Here is a 21,808-nt window from a genome sequence, read left to right as displayed (position 1 = left end):
CATCTTGGTCCTAAATGGCTTACCCCTTATCCTTAGACTGTGACCCCTGGTTCTGGACGACCCCTGGTTCTGGACTTCCCCAACATCGGGAACATTCTTCCTGCATCTAACCTGTCCCGTCCCGTCAGAATCTTATATGTTTCTATGAGATCCCCTCTCATCCTTCTAAACTCCAGTGAATACAGGCCCAGTTGATCCAGTCTCTCCTCATATGTCAGTCCCACCATCCCGGGAATCAGTCTGGTGAACCTTCGCTGCACTCCCTCAATAGCAAGAACGTCCTTCCTCAGATTAGGAGACCAAAACTGAACACAATATTCCAGGTGAGGCCTCACCAAGGCCCTGTACAACTGCAGTAAGACCTCCCTGCTCCTATACTCAAATCCCCTCGCTATGAAGGCCAACATACCATTTGCCTCCTTCACCGCCTGCTGTACCTGCATGCCAACTTTCAATGACTGATGTACCATGACACCCAGGTCTCGTTGCACCTCCCTTTTTCCTAATCTGCCGCCATTTAGATAATATTCTGTCTTCGTGTTTTTGCCCCCAAAGTGGATAACCTCACATTTATCCACATCATACTGCATCTGCCATGCATTTGCCCACTCACCTAACCTGTCCAAGTCACCCTGCAGCCTCTTAGCATCCTTCTCACAGCTCACACCGCCACCCAGTTTAGTGTCATCTGCAAACTTGGAGATATTACATTCAATTCCTTCATCCAAATCATTAATGTATATTGTAAAGAGCTGGGGTCCCAGCACTGAGCCCTGTGGCACCCCACTAGTCACTGCCTGCCATTCTGAAAAGGACCCGTTAATCCTGACTCTCTGCTTCCTGTCTGACAACCAGTTCTCTATCCACGTCAGTACATTACCCCCAATACCATGTGCTTTAATTTTGCACACCAATCTCTTGTGTGGGACCTTGTCAAAAGCCTTTTGAAAATCCAAATACACCACATCCACTGGTTCTCCCTTGTCCACTCTACTAGTTACATCCTCAAAAAATTCCAGAAGATTTGTCAAGCATGATTTCCCTTTCACAAATCCATGCTGACTTGGACCGATCCTGAGACCACACGTGGAGTATTGTGTACAGTGTCGGTCTCCTTCCCTGAGGAAGGGTATACTTACCATAGAGGAAGGTTCACCAGACTGATTCCTGGGATGGGGGGGATTGTCCTATGAGGAGAGATTGAGCACACTCGGTCTATGTTCGCTAGAGTTGAGAAGAATGAGAGGTGATCTCATTGAAACATACAGGGCTCGACAGTGTTGAGTATGTATAATACAAGTATACACCCTGTACACTCAGTGTACAGTTACATAAGACTATTGGATGTACCTTCACACTGTATACACTACGCCTGTACCACCAGAGGGTGCAACTGGTGCAGACCTGGGGGTCACCTGCACACTGCAGGTAACCAGGTATAAAAGGGAGCTCACATTACTGTACCCTCACTCAGGAGCTGCAATAAATGGACTAAGGTCACAACAGTTCAAGTACAATACTTGGGGTCACAGTCTCAGGATAAGGGGTCGGCCATTTAAGACTGAGATGAGGAGAAACTTCTTCACTCAGAGGGTGGTGAATCTTTGGAATTCTCTGCCCTAGAGAGCCGTGAAGGCTCAGTCTTTGAGTATATTCAAGACAGAGACTGATAGATTTTTGAATATTAAGTGAATCGAGGGATATGGGAACAGTGCAGGAAAGTGGGGTTGAGGTTGAAGATCAGCCGTGATATTGAATGGCGGAGCAGGCTCAAGGGGCCGAATGGCCGACTCCTGCGCCTATTTCTTACGATCTTGTGTTCTTATCTTGTCCAGTGTCATCCAGTTGAAATCTCTGACTAGCCACTCACATGGCTGTGACAACACTGTGTAGGCCTCATGCACTAACTTACACACACTCATGGAATACCGGCTAAATGCATTTCACGTGTGGGTATATTCACAAAAACCTACCCCTATTCAGTAATTAAGAATGAAAATATTTGCATTTCTATAGCACCTTTCACAACCTCGGGACGTCCGACAGCACATTACAGCCAATGAAGTACTTTTGAAACGTAGTTACTGTTCTAATGTCGGAATCGCGGCAGTCAGTTTGCGCACAGCAAGCTCCCACAAACAGCACAGTGATAATGAGCAGATCATCTGTTTTAGTGATGGTGATTGAGGGATAAATATTGGCCCCGGGACAAATGGGAGAACTCCCCTGCACTACTTCCAATGGTGGTCATGAGATCCTTTACACTCACCCAAGCGGGCAGACGGAGCCCTTAGTTTTAACATCTCATCCGAGAGACAGCACGTCCTACAGTGCAGAACTCACTCGGTGCTGCCCCTCCGACAGTGCAGCCCTCTGGCAGTGCGGCGCTCCCTCAGCACTGCCCCTCCGACAGTGCGGCGCTCCCTCAGCACTGCCCCTCCGACAGTGCGGCGCTCCCTCAGCACTGCCCCTCCGACAGTGCGGCGCTCCCTCAGCACTGCCCCTCCGACAGTGCGGCGCTCCCTCAGCACTGCCCCTCCGACAGTGCGGCGCTCCCTCAGCACTGCCCCTCCGACAGTGCGGCGCTCCCTCAGCACTGCCCCTCCGACAGTGCGGCGCTCCCTCAGCACTGCCCCTCTGACAGTGCGGCGCTCCCTCAGCACTGCCCCTCTGACAGTGCGGCGCTCCCTCAGCACTGCCCCTCCGACAGTGCGGCGCTCCCTCAGCACTGCCCCTCCGACAGTGCGGCGCTCCCTCAAGTGTCAGCCTTGATTATGTGCTAAAGTCCTGGACTGGGAACTCAAACCGGCAACATCACACCCAAGGGGTATAGACTATGGAAGTTGGGATGCAATCAGGAAGCTGCATAAAACTGTAGTACGGCCATGGTTGGGACATATGTGTGCAGTTAATGGGCTCCACTCTGTACGGAGGGTGCAGCCCCTCTACACTAGATGGCGCTGTACCCAGTCTGTATCCTCCGACACATCAATAAGATCAATTTAACACAAGAAAACAGGTTTGAGGGCGTCGCTGGCCAAGGCCGGCATTTATTGCCCATCCCTAATTGCCCCTGAAGAAGGTGGTGGTGAGCCGCCTTTTTGAACCGCTACAGTCCGTGTGGTGAAGGTGCTCCCACAGTGCTGTTCGGGAGGGAGTTCCAGGATTGTGACCCAGTGACGATGAAGGAACGGCCGATATATTCCCAAGTCGGGATGGTGTGTGTGACTGGGAGGGGAACGTGGAGGAGGTGGTGTTCCCATGGACCTGCTGCCCTGGTCCTTCTAGGCGGGTAGAGGTCGCGGGTTTGGGAGGTGCTGCCGAAGAAGCCTTGGCGAGTTGCCGCGGTGCATCTTGTAGACGGTGCACACTGCAGCCAGGGGGCGCCGGTGGTGGAGGGAGTGAGTGTTGAAGGTGGTGGGTAGCGTGGCCCATCGAGCGGGGCTGCTTTGTCCTGGATGGTGTCGAGCTTCTCGAGTGTCGTTGGAGCTGCAACTCATCCAGGCAAGTGGGGAGTGTTCCATCACACTCCTGACTTGTGCCTTGTGGATGGTGGGAAGGCTTTGGGGAGTCAGGAGGTGAGACACTCACTGCGGAATACCCAGCCTCTGACCCGCTCCTGTAGCCACAGTATTTATGGCTGGTCCAGTTAAGTTTCTGGTCAATGGTGACCCCCAGGATGTTGATGGCGGGGGATTTGGGCGATGGTAATGTGGTTGCTTGTCATGGGGAGGTGGTTCGACTATGGAGATTGAACGTTGTGCACCTTCGCTTCACCATGTTTTCACCATGGTTTTGTGTGTCTCAATAGGGCGAGTCGTGGGGCCTGGGGCAAGACATTGTCCGAGTACCTGTGCGTGGACAGCTCGCCGGCCATGCACCAGTCCGCAGAGTTCCTGATGAGAGGTGAGGCCATTAACATTACCTTTGTGACCCGCGGTGTGATGCTCACTCGTGTCTCTCTCCCTTTGATCGAGGTCAGCGGTCCCGTGAACCTTCCCGCTTGTTCTCTCCTTCCTAAACGCTGCCCCTCTCTTCCCCGCATCCTCACCGTGCTGCAATCGATACTCCCAGCTCCGACTCCTCCTCTAACTCACTCTACCCGAGGTCCTACAGCCCTGTGGGACTCTTCCCCTCACTCAGCACTGACACTCCCTCTCCCCTCCCCCCCCCCTCCCTCAGCCTCCCCCCCCCCCCCCCACTCAGCACAATGGGAACCCTCCCCTCACTCAGCCTCCCCAGGAGAGAGAGACAACTGACTCCCATGGTCCTCCAGAGGATAGGAACAGGAGGAGGCCCATTCAGCCCCTTGAGCCTGTTACACAGGAACAGGAGGAGACCCATTCAGCCCCTCGGGCCTGTTACACAGGAACAGGAGGAGGCCATTCAGTCCCTCGAGCCTGTTACACAGGAACAGGAGGAGACCCATTCAGCCCCTCAGGCCTGTTACACAGGAACAGGAGGAGGCCCATTCAGCCCCTCGGGCCTGTTAGACAGGAACAGGAGGATGCCCATTCAGCCCCTCGGGCCTGTTACACAGGAACAGGAGGAGGCCCATTCATCCCCTCGGGCCTGTTACACAGGAACAGGAGGAGGCCCATTCAGCCCCTCGGGCCTGTTACACAGGAACAGGAGGAGGCCCATTCAGCCCCTCGGGCCTGTTACACAGGAACAGGAGGAGGCCCATTCAGCCCCTCGGGCCTGTTACACAGGAACAGGAGGAGGCCCATTCAGCCCCTCGGGCCTGTTACACAGGAACAGGAGGAGGCCCATTCAGCCCCTCGGGCCTGTTACACAGGAACAGGAGGAGGCCCATTCAGCCCCTCGAGCCTGTTACACAGGAACAGGAGGAGGCCCATTCAGCCCCTCGGGCCTGTTACACAGGAACAGGAGGAGGCCCATTCAGCCCCTCGGGCCTGTTACACCATTCAGTCAGATCATGGCTGATCTGTGCCTGAACTAATCGACTTGTCTTGGCTCCATACCCTCCAACATTTCAAACTGAGTGACTGTCTTTTCTTTCCATTTTTCCGAACATCAGGAGGGAGCGCTGCGGATACAGAGCAAGTGACCGGGGTTTATTTCCGACACTTCCTTCCTGTCTCGCCAAAGGTTTGTTCCCGTCGTTTAATGTACTTTTGGGAGGGGAGCAGGGTTCTTTGCTTAAAAATTCAAAGCAACTCATTGATATTGAGAACTAGTTGGTTTATTAGCAAAAGGTTTAACAATCACACTACACATTAACGGTTCATCCACCAGGCTCACAACCACCTGCCCCATCGTGGATCCCCCGAACCCAACTGGCTGGGGTTTTATTGAGTCTTGTCAACATCACGTGACTGGCTAAGCCCCTCCCACCTCAACAGCTCCACAACTATTTTAGTTGCGCCTGTAAATCAAGTGCCCCCTTATTAAAGGGGCACCAAAACTGAAAAATGAACAAATTAAACTTTTAAAATCAAATTAAAATTGGGTTGCCGGGGGTGACGATGCACTCCAGTCCCTCCGGCGCCCACCTCTGGCGGAAGGCCACGAGCGTACCGGTGGACACCGCGAGCTCCATCTCCAGGGACACCCTGGCCCGGATGTAACCGCGGAAGAGCGGCCGGCAGTCGGGCTGAACGACCGCCTACTGCCTGGACCGGCTGATGGCCCCCTTGGCCAGGCCCAGGAACAGTCCTACGAGGAGGCCCTCGGACCTGCCCGCTCCCCTCCGCACAGGGTGCCCAAAGATCAGGAGCGTGGGACTGAAAGTGCAACCATAATTTCAGGAGCAGCCCCCTTAAATAATAAAACAGGGGCTGCAACCTTGTGCATTCAGTAAAAACATGGAACACGGACTCTTCCAGACCGCAGAAATTGCAGGCGGCCTGGGAGCCTGTGAACCGGCTTAAAAATTTATTGCACGGCACTGCTCCGTGCACCACCCTCCAGGCCAAGTCCCCGATAAATACTGGGAGGACTCCCGCGTAGAGTGCCCTCCATCGGGGACCCCCGCCTCATCCGGACGGCAAGATGGTACGCCATGGCGTGTCCGGACGGCAGGCGAGGATGGCAAAGTTGAGAGTGTGCAGGAGCAGCCCGTACAGGAAACCCCTCCGCGCGGAACTAAAAGGCACGGAGGGGATTTCCCCGAGGGGGGCTCAAGTTGTGAGGCGCCGGCTCCCGAGGGAGGTTCCGGGGGCTTGGCGCCGACGAGGAATTCCGTCCGGACGGGGGTCAGTTCGGACGGGATCTCCCCCCACGTGCTCGGGCCTCCTCGACGCACCTAACGGAGTCGGGGCCCAGAGCTGTTTTTAGCGACTCGATGGCATCGGCCGCGTGGCGGACGTCGGCCGAGTTTAGGCCCCGCGCCAGCGTGTCTGGCGCCATCCAGCCCGCTCCTCCGCCATCGAGCAGGTCCCTGACCCTGGTCACCTCGCCAGCCACAGCCCTCTCGTCCGACCGCCACCTAAAACCTCGGCCGTGGAGGTACGGATTCCCGAGCAGCGGCTCCTGCAGGACAGCCGCCACTCCAGACTGGGGAGTGGTGGGGGGGGGGGGGGGGGGAGAATTGCGCTTGCAACACCTGAGGGCAGATCCGCAGGTGCATATATTGCATGGCCCACCTGAGGTACAACTCGAGTCAACCGTGGCTCAGTTGGTCGCACACTCTCGCCTCCCGAGTCAGAAGGTCGTGGGAGACCCGAGGCCCATAATGCAGGGCCTGCACTCCTGGTGCCAATACTGAGGGAGCGTTGCACTGTCGGAGGTGCCGTCTTTCGGTTAAACCGAGGCCCGATCTGCCCCCCTCGGGGTGGAAGTCCGGCCTCTATTGGAGGGAGTTCTCGCTGGTGTCCTGGGCCCAATATTTATCTCTCGAGCAACATGACTAATTTTTTTTTTTTTAAACCCTGACGATATGGTCAATTATAGTTCGATGTGCCGCAGCGCAACGTGAAGTTACAACCCAACCACCCCACCCGGAGATTAGATTTAGAAGAATAATCGCCTTTCACCATCTCGGCACGTCACAAAGTGCTTTACAGCCAATAAAGTGCTATTTTGGAGTGTAGTCACTGTTGTATTGTGGGAAACGGCAGCCAACGAACAGGCAGCAAACTCCCATAAACAGCAACGTCATAATAATCAGATAATCTGTTTGTTTTTAAATGATTGAGGAATAAATATTGGCCCCATGACACCGGATATAACTCCCCTGCTCTTCTTCAAAATAGTGGCCGTGGGATCTTTTACGTCCACCTGAGAGAGCAGGCGGGGCCTCGGTTTGACGGCACCTCCGACAGTGCGGCACTCCCTCAGCACTGCACTGCGAGTGTCAGCCTAGATTTATGTGCTCAAGTTCCTGGAGTGGGACTTGAACCCACAACCTTCTGACTCGGAGGCGAGGGTGCTGCCCACTGAGCCACAGCTGACACATTTAACGTTATAAGTCCCGCTCACCCATCACCCACTGTGCTCATTGTCCCGTGTCCTAACTCGCACCGAGTCCCGCTCACCCATCACCCCCTGTGCTCGCTGCCCCGTGTCCTAACTCGCACCGAGTCCCGCTCACCCATCACCCCCTGTGCTCGCTGCCCCCGTGTCCTAACTCACACCCAGTCCCGCTCACCCATCACCCCCTGTGCTCGCTGCCCCGTGTCCTAACTCACACCCAGTCCCGCTCACCCATCACCCCCTGTGCTCGCTGCCCCGTGTCCTAACTCACACCAAGTCCCACTCACCCATCACCCCCTGTGCTCACTGCCCCATGTCCTAACTCGCACCAAGTCCCGCTCACCCATCACCCCCCTGTGCTCACTGCCCCGTGTCCTAACTCACACCCAGTCCCGCTCACCCATCACCCCCTGTGCTCGCTGCCCCGTGTCCTAACTCACACCAAGTCCCACTCACCCATCACCCCCTGTGCTCACTGCCCCGTGTCCTAACTCGCACCGAGTCCCGCTCACCCATCACCCCCTGTGCTCGCTGCCTCGTGTCCTGACTCACACCAAGTCCCACTCACCCATCACCCCCTGTGCTCACTGCCCCGTGTCCTAACTCACACCAAGTCCCGCTCACCCATCACCCCCTGTGCTCGCTGACCTGTACTGGCTCCCAGTTAAGCAGCACCTCGATTTCAAAATTTTCATCCTTGTTTACAAATCCCTCCATGGCCCTCGCCCCCTCCCTATCTCTGTAATCTCCTCCAGCCCCACAACCCCCCGAGATGTCTGCACTCCTCTAATTCTGCCCTCCTGAGCATCCCTGATTATAATCGCTCCACCATCGGTGGCCGTGCCTTCTGTTGCCTGGGCCCCAAGCTCTGGAACTCCCTCCCTAAACCTCTCCACCTCTCGACCTCTCTCTCCTCCTTCAAGACGCTCCTTAAAACCTGCCTCTGTGACCAAGCCTGCCCTAATTTCTCCTTGTGCAGCTCAGTGTCAAATTTCTCTCGCGTAACACTCCTGTGAAGCGCCTTGGGGCATTTCACTGCGTTAAAGGCGCTGTATAAATGCAAGTTGTTGTTGCTTTCAGGACCCTGCTAACGAGGTGAATAGTGGTCCTCGCAAGGAGGCACAGAAAGGGGACAATACCTTCGGGTCACGATTAACTCCTGGTGCGTTTTGTGTTCCTCCCCCCAGGTGAAGTTTGACCTAGTGGTGTCTGCGTACTCCCTCTCCGAACTGCCCGACCTGTCGGAGCGCCGACGTGTGATCGAGACCCTGTGGAGGAAAACCGAAGGCTTCCTGGTGAGCGAGCACTCTGCCTGATCGAGGTGGAGGGGCTGGGCGCGTACAAGTTTGGAGGCTTCAGGCGTCCGGGGCGGGGGGGGGGGGGGGGGCGTTTTTAAAGTTTAATTTCCTGTTTCCCATTATTGTGCAGTATCTCCCAGAATGACAGGAAAGAAAGACTTGCATTTATATAGCACCTTTCACCACCACTGGACATCTCAAAGCACTTTAGAGCCAATGAAGTACTTTAGGAGTGTAGTCACTGTTGTAATGTGGGAAACGCCAATTTGCGCACAGCAAGCTCCCACACACAGCAATGTGATAATGACCCAGATAATCTGTTTTTGTTACGTTGATTGAGGGATAAATATTGGCCCCAGGACACCGGGGAGAACTCCCCCTGCTCTTCTTCAAAATAGTGGCCATGGGATCTTTTACATCCACCTGAGAGAGCAGACGGGGCCCTCGGTTTAACGTCTCATCCAAAAGACGGCCCCTCCGACAGTGCGGCACTCCCTCAGCACTGCACTGGGAGTGTCAGCCTGGATTTACGTGCTCGAGTCCCTGGAGTGGGACTTGAACCCACAACCTTCTGACTCCGAGGCGAGGGTGCTGCCCACTGAGCCACAGCTGACACTGTGGTACGGTAACATAGTGGTTATATTACTGGACTCGTAATCCAGAAGCCTGTGCTGATGATACTGAGATACAGGTTCACATCCCACCCACGGCAGCAGGGCATTGATACTTTCACCCTCCAAAAACTTTCAGTTCATCCAAAACTCGGCTGCCCCATGTCCCAACTCGCACCGAGTTCCGCTCACCCATCACCCCCTGTGCTCGCTGCCCCGTGTCCTAACTCGCACCAAGTCCCACTCACCCATCACCCCCTGTGCTCGCTGCCCCGTGTCCTAACTCGCACCAAGTCCCGCTCACCCATCACCCCCTGTGCTCGCTGCCCCAGTGTCCTAACTCACACCCAGTCCCGCTCACCCATCACCCCCTGTGCTCGCTGCCCCATGTCCCAACTCGCACCCAGTCCCGCTCACCCATCACCCCCTGTGCTCGCTGCCCCGTGTCCTAACTTGCACCCAGTCCCACTCACCCATCACCCCCTGTGCTCGCTGACCTACATTGGCTCCCGGTTAAGCAACGCCTCGATTTCAAAATTCTCATCCTTGTTTACAAATCCCTCCATGGCCCTCGCCCCCTCCCTATCTCTGTAATCTCCTCCAGCCCCACAACCCTCCCGAGATGTCTGCACTCCTCCAGTTCTGGCCTCTTGTCCATCCCCTATTTTAATCGCTTCCACCGTTGGCGGCCGTGCCTTCAGGAACAGAGACGGGCTAAGATACAGATCAGCCTTGATCCAATTAAGTGGTGGGACAGGCTCACGGGGCTGAATGGCCTCCTCCTGTTCCTGTGTAACAGGCCCGAGGGGCTGAATGGCCTCCTCCTGTTCCTGTGTAACAGGCCCGAGGGACTGAATGGCCTCCTCCTGTTCCTGCGTAACAGGCTCGAGGGGCTAAATGGCCTCCTCCTGTTCCTGTGTAGCAGGCCCGAGGGGCTGAATGGGCCTCCTCCTGTTCCTGTGTAACAAGCCCGAGGGGCTGAATGGCCGCCTCCTGTTCCTATGTAACAGGCTCAAGGAGCTGAATGGCCTCCTCCTGTTCCTGTGAAACAGGCTCGAGGGGCTGAATGGTGGTCTCCTGTTGCTATGTAACAGGCCCGAGGGGCTGAATGGCCTCCTCCTGTTCCTAAAATAAAAGCAGAACTTTGAAGTGTTTTGCTAATTGTTCTAAGCACACTCTCTCCCTTGCCCTCTTCCTCCTTCGCTGCCCCCCTCCCTCCCTCTCTCCGTCCCTCTCTCTGTAGGTGCTGATTGAGAATGGAACAAAAGAAGGTCATCGGATGGTGATGGAAGCTCGGGACATCGTCCTGAAGGTAAGCGTTCTTGAATTCAGCCTCGCTTTTTATCCCACTCTCTGCCTCCTATGGTTTCTGCTTAGTTCGCTCATCTCAGCCACTCACCAGCCCCCAGGTTAGGAGAGGGATAGTCAGCAGTGCGTTCTGGTTCCACACACACTCCACTGACCCTCGATTGGGTCCCTCCTTAACCCCCTCTATTCCATTTAGAATCACAGACATTTACAGCACAGAAGGAGGGTTTAATCAGGAGGAGGGAAATAGAGTATGAGAGGAAGCTTGCTGGGAACATAAAAACTGACTGAAAAAGCTTCTATAGATATGTGAAGAGAAAAAGATTAGTGAAGACAAACGTAGGCCCCTTGCAGTCAGAATCAGGTGAATTTATAATGGGGAACAAAGAAATGGCAGACTAATTGAACAAATACTTTGGTTCTGTCTTCGAAGGAAGACACAAATAACCTTCCGGAAATACTAGGGGACCGAGGGTCCAGCAAGAAGGAGGAACTGAAGGAAATTCTTATTAGTCAGGAAATTGTGTTAGGGAAACTGATGGGATTGAAGGCCGATAAATCCCCGGGGCCTGATGGTCTGCATCCCAGAGTACTTAAGGAAGTGGCCCTAGAAATAGTGGATGCATTGGTGATCATTTTCCAACAGTCAATCGACTCTGGATCAGTTCCTATGAACTGGAGGGTAGCTAATGTAACACCACTTTTTAAGAAAGGAGCGAGAGAGAGAAAACGGGTAATTATAGACCGGTTAGCCTGACATCAGTAGTGGGGAAAATGTTGGAATCAATTATTAAAGATGTAATCGCAGCGCATTTGAAAGTCAGCATGGATTTATGAAGGGGAAATCATGCTTGACAAATCTTCTAGAACTTTTTGAGGATGTAACTAGTAGAGTGGACAAGGGAGAACCAGTGGATGTGGTGTATTTGGACTTTCAAAAGGCGTTTGACAAGGTCCCACACAAGAGATTGGTGTGCAAAATTAAAGCACATAGTATTGGGGGTAATGTATTGACATGGATAGAGAACTGGTTGGCAGACAGGAAGCAGAGAGTCGGGATAAACGGGTCCTTTTCAGAATGGCAGGCAGTGACTAGTGGGGTGCCGCAGGGTTCAGTGCTGGGACCCCAGCTATTTACAATATACATCAATGATTTAGATGAAGGAATTGAGTGTAATATCTCCAAGTTTGCAGATGACACTAAGCTGGGTGGCGGTGTGAGCTGTGAGGAGGATGCTAAGAGGCTGCAGGGTGACTTGGACAGGTTAGGTGAGTGGGCAAATGCATGGCCGATGCAGTATAATGTGAAGTTATCCATTTTGGTGGCAAAAATACAACGGCAGAATATTATCTGAATGGCGGCAGATTAGGAAAAGGGGAGGTGCAATGAGACCTGGGTGTCATGGTACATCAGTCATTAAAGGTTGGCATGCAGGTACAGCAGGCGGTGAAGAAGGCAAATGGTATGTTGGCCTTCATAGCTAGGGGATTTGAGTATAGGAGCAGGGAGGTCTTACTGCAGTTGTACAGGGCCTTGGTGAGGCCTCACCTGGAATATTGTGTTCAGCGTTGGTCTCCTAATCTGAGGAAGGACGTTTTTGCTATTGAGGGAGTGCAGCGAAGGTTCACCAGACTGATTCCCGGGATGGCAGGACTGACATATGAAGAAAGACTGGATCGTCTGGGCCTGTATTCACTGGAGTTTAGAAGAATGAGAGGGCATCTCATAGAAACATATAAAATTCTGACGGGACTGGACAGGTTAGATGCAGGAAGAATGTTCCCGATGTTGGGGAAGTCCAGAACCAAGGGTCACAGTCTAAGGATAAGGAGTAAGCCATTTAGGACCAAGATGAGGAGAAACTTCCTCTGAGAGTTGTTAACCTGTGGAATTCCCTACCACAGAGAGTTGTTGATGCCAGTTCATTGGATATATTCAAGAGGGAGTTGGATATGGCCCTTACTGCTAAAGGCATCAAGGGGTATGGAGAGAAAGCAGGAAAGGGGTACTTAGAGAATGATCAGCCATGATCTTATCGAATGGCGGTGCAGGCTCGAAGGGCCGAATGGCCTACTCCTGCACCTATTTTCTATGTTTCATTCAGTCCATCGTGTCCGCGCCGGCTGACAAAGAGCTACCCAGCCTAATCCCACTTTCCCGCTCTGGGTCCGTAGCCCTGCAGGTTACGGCACTTCAGGTGCACATCCAGGTACTTTTTAAATGTGGTGAGGGTTTCTGCCTCTCCCGCCCTTTCAGGCAGTGAGTTCCAGACCCCCACCACCCTCTGGGTGAAGACATTTCCCCTCAAATCACCTCGGAACCTCCTACCAATTACTTTCAATCTCTGCCCCCTGGTTGTTGACCCCTCTGCCAAGGGAAGCAGGTCCGTCCTATCCACTCTATCCAGGCCCCTCATCATTTTATACACCTCAATAAGGTCTCCCCTCAGCCTCCTCTGTTCCAAAGAAAACAACCCCAGCCTATCCAATCTTTCCTCATCGCTAAAATTCTCCAGTCCCGGCAACATCCTGGTAAATCTCCTCTGTACCCTCTCCAGTGCAATCACATCCTTCCTGTAATGTGGTGACCAGAACTGTGCACGCAGTACTCCAGCTGTGGCCTAACCAGTGTTTTATACAGTTCAAGCATAACCTTCCTGCTCTTGTATTCTATGCCTCGGCTAATAAAGGCAAGTATTCCGTATGCCTTCTTAACCACCTTATCCACCTGGCCTGCTACCTTCAGAGATCTGTGGACCTGCACTCCAAGGTCCCTCAGTTTTAATTAATATTTTATACCCCTCAATCGTGTCCCTCCTTAACCCCCTCTATTATATTTAATATATTTTACTCTCGATTGAGTCCATCCTCAACTCCCTTTGGTCTCCTTACCTAGGATATACTTGCCATAGAAGGAGTGCAGCGAAGGTTCACCAGACTGATTCCTGGGATGGGGGGATTGTCCTATGAGGAGAGATTGAGCAGACTGGGCCGATATTCTCTGGAGTTTAGAAGAATGAGAGGTGATCTCATTGAAACATACAACGTTCTTACAGGGCTTGACAGGGTAGATGCAGGGAGGGTGTTTCCCCCCCCCCCCCCCCCCGGGGCTGGGGAGTCTAGAACCAGGGGTCACACAGTCTCAGGATAAGGGGCAGGAGTCGGCCATTCGGCCCCTCGAGCCTGCTCCGCCATTCAGTGAGATGGTGGCTGATCTTTGACCTCAACTCCACTTTCCTGCACTGCCCCCATATCCCTCGATTCCCTCAATATCCAAAAATCTATCAGTCTCTCAAAGACTGAGCCAGGATAAGGGCTCGGCCATTTAGGACTGAGACGAGAAGCCGCTTCATGAATCTTTGGAATTCTCTACCCCAGAGGGCTGTGGGGGCTCAGTCTTTGAGAGACCGATAGATTTTTGGATATTAAGCGAATTGAGGGATATGGGGACAGTGCAGGAAAGTGGAGTTGAGGTCGAAGGTCAGCCACGATCTCATTGAATGGCGGAGCAGGCTCGAGGGGCCGAATGGCCAACTCCTGCTCCTAGTTCTTATGCAACCCTTCTATCCCATTTAATATTTTAAACCCTCGATCGGGTCTCTCCTTAACCCCCTCCCATTTAATATTTTATACCCAGCCTGTCGTTTATTCTCCACCTTCACTCATCCCTCCCTCTCTCCGTTCACAGGCAGAAGGTGAGGAGTCGTGTGGTCACGTCTTTGCTCCGGTGAGTACCTTTTTGGGCCGGTTTTTACAAGCCTCGATCGGTAATGGATGGCTGTCGCCCACTGACTAGCTTCTCTTTATTTCCCTCTCTTCCCCAGTGTTCCCACGACCTGATGTGCCCCAAGCTCGCGGGCAAGGTGGCCCTGCCGTGTAACTTCACCCAAGCCTACTTCCCGCTGCCCCTGTCCTGGGTGAGTGCCTGCTGCCCGACCTAGGCCCGAAAGCCTGGCCGTAAAGTTCCGCCTTATTCCAGTGAGCGAGCGCTCGGTCTGCGGAACAGGATCACCCCCCCCCCCCCCCCCCCCCCCCCCCCCCGGGAAGCAGCCGGCGTTGCTTTCGTTCAAATGCAAATAAGATCGGGTTTTTTTTCGGGAAAGGTAACGGGTTGGAATGCAGCGCACGAGTAAGTTGTGACGTGACCAGCGCGATGTCCGCTGTGGCTCGGTCGGTCTCGCGCGCTCTCCTCTTGAGTCAAACGGTCGCGGGTTCGAGTCCCCACTCCAGAGTCTCGCGACCCATAATTCAGGGCCGACACTCCTCCGGTACCAGTGCTGAGGGAATGCTGCACTGTCGGAGGTGCCCTCTTTCGGATGAGACGTTAAACCGAGGCCCCGTCTGCTCTCGGGCGGATGTCAAAGATCCCTTGGCACTGTTTCAAAGAAGAGCAGCGGGAGTTATCCCAGCTGTCCTAGGCCCAATATTTATCCCTCAACCAACATCACTTTTATAAAAAAAAACAGATGATCTGGTCATGATCACATTGCTGTTTGTGGGATCTTGCTGTACGCATATTGCCTGCTGCGTTTCCTACATCACGACAGCGACTGCACTCCCAAAAAATTACTTCACTGGCTGCGAAAGGCACTGTCTAAATTTTCAACCCAGAGACTGACGAGAATGTGGAACTCGCTACCACAAGGAGCGGGTTGTGGCAAATTGCGTAGACCAGGGTTGCCCATCTTGGGAGGTCTGCGGCTCCCTGGAGGTCCGCGCGAAGGTTTCAAGCGCTGCACCAGCCAATCCGTGCGAGGGGATCCGTGTGACCTTCCCCACACATGCCAGTTGCTGGACAGACCTGCCAATCACGTGGGCGTTTTTTTTTATTCGTTCCTGGGATGTGGGCGTCGCTGGCAAGGCCGGCATTTATTGCCCATCCCTAACTGCCCCTTGAGAAGGAGGTGGTGAGCCGCCTTCTTGAACCGCTGCAGTCCGTGTGGTGAAGGTGCTCCCACAGTGCTGTTAGGGAGGGAGTTTCAGGATTTTGACCCAGCGACGATGAAGGAACGGCCGATATATTCCCAAGTCGGGATGGTGTGTGACTGGGAGGGGAACGTGGAGGAGGTGGTGTTCCCTTGCACCTGCTGCCCTTGTCCTTCTAGGGGGTAGAGGCCGCGGGTTTGGGAGGTGTTGCCGAAGAAGCCTTGGCGAGTTGCCGCGGTGCATCTTGTAGACGGTGCACACTGCAGCCAGGGGGCGCCGGTGGTGGAGGGAGTGAGTGTTGAAGGTGGTGGGTAGCGTGTCGATCGAGCGGGGCTGCTTTGTCCTGGATGGTGTCGAGCTTCTCGAGTGTTGTTGGAGCTGCAACTCATCCAGGAAAGTGGAGAGTGTTCCATCACACTCCTGACTTGTGTCTTGTAGATGGCGGAAAGGCTTTGGGGAATCGGGAGGTGAGACACTCGCCGCAGAATACCCAGCCTCTGACCTGCTCTTGTAGCCACAGTATTTCTGGCTGGTCCAGTTAAGTTTCTGGTCAATGGTGACCCCCAGGATGTTGCTGGTGGGGGATTCGGGCGATGGTAATGCCGTTGAATATCAAGGGATGGTGGTTAGACTCTCGTTTGTTAGAGATGATCATTGCCTGGCACTTAAGTGGCAAGTAACATTCACGCCACACATCAGCCCAAGCCTGAACGTTGTCCAGGTCTTGCTACATGTGGGCATGGACCGCTCCATTATCTGAGGCGTTGAGAATGGAACTGAACACCATGCAGTCATCAGCGAACATCCCCACTTCTGACCCTATGATGGAGGGAAGGTCATTGATGGAGCAGCTGAAGATGGTTGGGCCGAGGACACTGCCCTGAGGAACTCCTGCAGTGATGTCCTGGGGCTGTGATGATTGACCTCCAACCATCTATCTTTGTGCTAGGATAACTCCAGGCCAGTGGAGAGTTTTCTCCCCGATTCCCATTGACTTCAGTTTTACTAGGGTTCCTGATGCCACACTCGGTCAAATGCTGCCTTGATGTCGAGGGCAGTCACTCCCTTGGAATTCAGCTCTTTGGTCCCTGTTTGGACCAAGGCTGTGATGAGGTCAGGAGCCCAGTGGTCCTGGCGGAACCCAAACTGGGCAGCGGTGAGCAGGTTATTGGTGAGCAAGTGCCGCTGGATAGCACCCTTGACGGCACCTTCCACCACTTTGCTGATGATTGAGAGCAGACCGACGGGGCGGTAATTGGCCGGATTGGATTTGACCTGTTTTTTGTGGACAGGACATACCCGGGCAGTTTTCCCCATTGTCGGGTAGATGCCAGTGTTGCAGCTGCACTGGAACAGCTTGGCTAGAGGCGCGGCTAGTTCTGGGGCACGACAGCCAGGATGTTGTCGGGGTCCACAGCCTTTGCGCCCGGCCATTTCTTGACCCCTCGTTCTGCGAATTGAACTGTCTGCAGACACGGCGGGGACTTCAGGAGGAAGCCGATATGGATGAGCCACTCGGCACTTCTGCCTGAAGATGGACCGTCTTGCTTTGTACTGGGTCTGACCCCAGCCAATGGAGAGCTTTCCCCCTGGTTCCCGTTGCCGCCGAGCTCAGGTAACAGTGCAGCTGCCTGCCCGGAGTTGGGGCTGCCTGGCCAACGGTGCAGCGGGAGAGCCAGTGCGGCCCGCGGGGATTAGTGGAGAGCCAAAGGCAAGGCAGTGAATACCTCAGCAACCTGGGAGTTTATCAGCACGCAATCCTGGCCAGTAGCGAGCGCAGTTTGAACGATTCAGGTTACACCCTTGTCATCAAGCTCCGAGCTTCAGTAATCTGATTACAGTAATAGGAGAAACGTACAGTAACATTCTCTTCAAACCTATAGGTGTCAGCTGAGGCTCAGTGGGTAACACCCTCGCCTCTGACTCAGGAGGTTGTGGGTGCATGTCTTTGTTACCTCGAGGCCTGACCACTCCAACTCACTCCTGGCCGGCCTCCCACATTCTACACTACGTAAACTTGAGGTCACCCAAAACTCAGCAGCCCGTGTCCTAACCTGCACCCACGTCACGATCACCCTTCACCCCTGTGCTTTCTAAACTACATCGGCTCCCCAGTTAAACACAAATCCCAGATTTCAACATTCTCATCCTTGTTTACAAATCCCTCCGTGGCCCTCGCCCCCCCCCCCCCTCCCCTATCTCTGTAATCTCCTCCAGCCCCACAACCCCCCGAGATCTCTGCGCTCCTCTAATTGTGCCCTCCTGACCATCCCTGATTATAATCGCTCCACCATCGGTGGCCGTGCCTTCTGTTGCCTGGGCCCCAAGCTCTGGAGCTCCCTCCCTAAACCTCTCCGCCTCTCGACCTCTCTTTCCTCCTTTAAGATGATCATTAAAACCGACCGCTTTAAAGAAGCTCTTAGTCATCTGCCTTAATTTCTTCTGTGGCTCGGTGTCAAATTTATCTGTTTGTCTGTAACACTGTTGTGAAGCGCCTTGGGACATTTTACTACGTTAAAGGCGCTATATTAAAAAAAAAAGTTATTATTATTAAAGTCCCATTCCAGGGACTTGAGCATAAAAATCCAGGCTGACACTCCAGTGCAGCGCTGAGGGAGTGCCGCACTGTCGGAGATGCCGTCTTTCGGATGAGACGTCAAACCGAGGCCCCGTCTCTGGGACCATTCTCTGGGACCCATGCGTGGCTATTCCTCCGAACCTGACCGGCTTGGGCAGGATTTTTATCTAGCGTCCAGGTTTTAAAAACATGGTTAGTTATCCAGCCCGGGACCTCCCCGTTTTGTAACTGTTCCAAATTATGTTCCACTGAGACCAGCATCCATGCTCCATGCCCAGCAGTTCGGTCGTTCAGTAGGTTAATGGTCTTTGCATGATCTCTCAAAGTGTGGGCTACCTGCAGTATCTCCCATTCCCCCAGTTGGGCCTGCAGCTTTTTGTCGTCATCTCTTTCTAACAGCCCTTTCAGGGTACGGGTTAAAGTTCTGACTTGCCCGTCTATGGCCTGGCGGTCTATCGTGTTGACTGTCGAGACCCCGGCCATACCCACCATTTCTAATATGCCCCTCCTTTCCTCCTCGTCTTTTGGGTCACCCCACACTTCATGATGTTTGACTCTGGCCCTTTATATAGTTCGACCGTTTTAGGCCCACGGGGAAACTGGGGATGGTTATATCTGTCACTTTTAAAAAATACTGTGATCACCCGCTGTCGCACCGCGAAGTGGATTCTGTCTTTAGTTTGTTTCATCACTAGCCCTCCTGGAGCCCCCTCGGTCATATCTGAGCATCCCGGGGGTTCCGGTGTGGGGGCAGTAATAACTGGGGCTGTGGGTAGTGGGGACTGCTTTACACACACAAACATAGAAAATAGGTGCAGGAGTAGGCCATTCGCCCCTTCGAGCCTGCACCACCATTCAATAAGGCCATGGCTGATCATTCACCTCAGTACCCCATTCCTGCTTTCTCTCCATACCCCTTGATCCCTTTAGCCGTATGGGCCATATCTAACTCCCTCTTGAATATATCCAATGGACTGGCATCAACAACTCTCTGCGGCAGGGAATTCCACAGGTTAATAACTCTCTGAGTGAAGAAGTTTCTCCTCATCTCGGTCCTAAATGGCTTACCCCTTATCCTTAGACTGTGACCCCTGGTTCTGGACTTCCCCAACATCAGGAACATTCTTCCCGCATCTAACCTGTCTAGTCCCGTCAGAATTTTATATGTTTCGATGAGATCCCCTCTCATCCTTCTAAACTCCAGTGAATACAGGCCCAGCCGATCCAGTCTCTCCTCATATGTCAGTCCTGCCATCCCGGGAATCAGTCTGGTGAACCTTCGCTGCACTCCCTCAATAGCAAGAACGTCCTTCCTCAGATTAGGAGACCAAAACTGCCAACAATATTCCGGGTGAGGCCTCCTCCACTTTGACCCAAAATCGCCCCCAGTCGCATATGGTTCGAAGGGCGTTCACCCTTTCTCGGTGCTGTTACATTTTATTGTGATACATCCATGCAAACCCGGACTAGTGTCCATACATGTCCCGATAACCATTTTTCCATTTGCGCCCCTTGGGGCCATTTGGATTTAATCCCACGCATCGTTTTGCTTGTTCGCGTCGGAGACAGAATTTACGCGGACAGAATTTTCCGTATAAATTCTGTCTCCTGCGCAGCTGGGGTCTCGGAGTATCGTCCCGACGGTTCCTCCCAGGCTGGTGAGGATTGATGCACCCACCTGGATTTTCACATCGAGCCACATTTTCCTGTTCCGAGGTTGCAGCCTGGCGTCCCAGGGTTCAGTTCGATCCTTCTCATTTCTATTTCTGCCAGATTATTTGCACCGTTTCTCCGGATGTGTGCCCTTTTCCAGATCCATTTTATTAGGACCAGTGCCCCTAATAATGCAAAATATTAATTCTAATCCCCTGAAAAGTCCACCTATCAATGCACCCCTCCACTCTTTTTATACTCTAAGGCGTACCTTAAGGAGTGGGTTACTGGGATTACTCTAGGGTCCGCCGTACCCTTATCTTCTGTCAGCTGGGACCAGTGTTTGCATCGGGTCCCACCTTTCATATTCACGCAAGCGCATGTATCTCCACTAATTCACACCACATGTGGTCCGCTCCACCTGGGTGCGAATCCTGGTTTCTCTGCCACTTCCTTAACCATTACCTTAGCCCCCAGCCCGGGGATTATAGCTGAGGTATTTGTCCCATCTTCTTCGTCCTCCTCTCTCTGTCTTCCTCGGACCTCCTAGAAACATAGAAACATAGAAAACAGGTGCAGAAGTAGGCCCTTCGAGCCTGCACCACCATTCCATGAGTTCACGGCTGAACATGCAACTTCAGTGCCCCAATCGCATACCTTTCAACTGCCCACTCAATTCCATCACGTACCTTTTTTTTTGATTCTGTCTCGTAAGGGGCCTAATTCGGCCCCTCCCGTCGCTGTTCCTTCTGGTAACCTCATTGCGCGTCCGGTCATTAATTCATGCGGGGTTTAATCCCGTGGTTCTGTTTGGGGTGGCGCGCAGCTTCTCAATATTGTCGGTAGGCCTTCAGGCCACGCCTGCCCCGTTTGCTGTATCGCCTGGCTCGGGGCGGCTTTAAGGGTCCGGTTCATTCTCGCTGCCATCCCAGAACTCTGAGGGTGATGCGGGACGCGAAACTTCTGCTTACCGGCGAATATTCTACAAGTTTCTTTCATCACGTGACCCGTGAAATGAGTTCCTTGATCCGAGCCAATTTGGCTGGGTATTCCCCAGCGCGGGCTTACCTCTTCGGCCAGGATCCGTGCTGGCTGTGGCGGCTGTGCAGTTCCGAGTTGCACCCAGCGGGTAAACGAATCTATACTTGCCAAACTGGCCTTTCGTCCTCGGGAATTTGGCAGTGGCTCCGTGAAATCGATCTGTGTTTTCCCACGGCCCCCTGGGAGGTCCCTGGGGCCGTGGTTGGCGGGCCACCTTTATTTTTACGGCCCTTCCTGGGTTGTGCTGTGCGCACGCGATACGTTGCTGACAATACTTGGCAATGTCGCGCCCCCATACCTGGCCACCACCAAGTCTCGGGAGGTGCTGTTTCTCGTGGCCCCGCGCCCACAATGCAGGTCCCATGAGCATTTTCCGTATACAGGACGGGAGCCAGCACCTCTCCGTCCTTCCTCCATACCGAACCCGTGCCGGGTATTCCTCCCTTCCTGTTCCTTTTCTTATCTTTTCTCTCTCGCTCGCATCTAACTTTGCTCCGTTTGTGTCTTCCTCTGTGATATCGCTGCGAACTGGTTCTGCTGCTACTTCAGCAGACGTGGCCGCCTGTCGGGCAGCATTTTCCCCCGCTGAGTCTCGCCTATCGCCCGCTGATGGGCCTTGGTTGCGGCCGCTTTTAGAGGGTCTGCCAGCAGCATCCAGCAGCCGTTGTATTCGGCCTTCATCTGTGATGGCCCCGCCTCCCGAGGCGACGACATCCTCGTCTTCCCCAGGCGACCGTGCAGTCTCGCACCACCCCAACGGCATAGCTGCGGTCTGTGTATATGTTCGCCGTCTTCCCGTCAGCTAATAACAGGGCTTCGGTTAATTCGGCTACCCGAGCTGAGGGATCTCCATCTCGTGCTCCTTGCATCGCTGCCATCATCATAGGCAGTACCTCGAATCGCCGATGTCTCACTTCCACGCCACGAAGGATTGAGTTCACAGGTGTTTCAATGAA

At 53.6% G+C, this 21,808-nt stretch overlaps 1 protein-coding gene across 3 annotated transcripts in view; it reads left to right on the top strand.

Moving 5' to 3' along the window:
- The window catches only part of mettl17 (methyltransferase like 17), a 49,529-nt gene that overhangs the window by 8,990 nt on the left and 18,731 nt on the right, over positions 1-21,808 (top strand). For 2 of the 3 annotated variants that reach the window (XM_070866636.1, XM_070866639.1), the window contains exons 6-11: positions 3,812-3,906; positions 5,042-5,112; positions 8,625-8,732; positions 10,590-10,658; positions 14,343-14,381; positions 14,479-14,571. In XM_070866636.1, coding sequence (XP_070722737.1) covers positions 3,812-3,906; positions 5,042-5,112; positions 8,625-8,732; positions 10,590-10,658; positions 14,343-14,381; positions 14,479-14,571 — 475 coding nt within the window. The remainder of the gene's footprint in view (positions 1-3,811; positions 3,907-5,041; positions 5,113-8,624; positions 8,733-10,589; positions 10,659-14,342; positions 14,382-14,478; positions 14,572-21,808) is intronic. The other variant, XM_070866637.1, reaches the window with a different exon arrangement.

This window comes from Pristiophorus japonicus, chromosome 23, assembly GCF_044704955.1.
Source record: "Pristiophorus japonicus isolate sPriJap1 chromosome 23, sPriJap1.hap1, whole genome shotgun sequence".
Taxonomy (NCBI): domain Eukaryota; kingdom Metazoa; phylum Chordata; class Chondrichthyes; family Pristiophoridae; genus Pristiophorus; species Pristiophorus japonicus.
The sequence above is the reverse complement of the archived record's forward strand: the minus strand, read 5'-3'. Positions and strand labels throughout refer to the sequence as shown.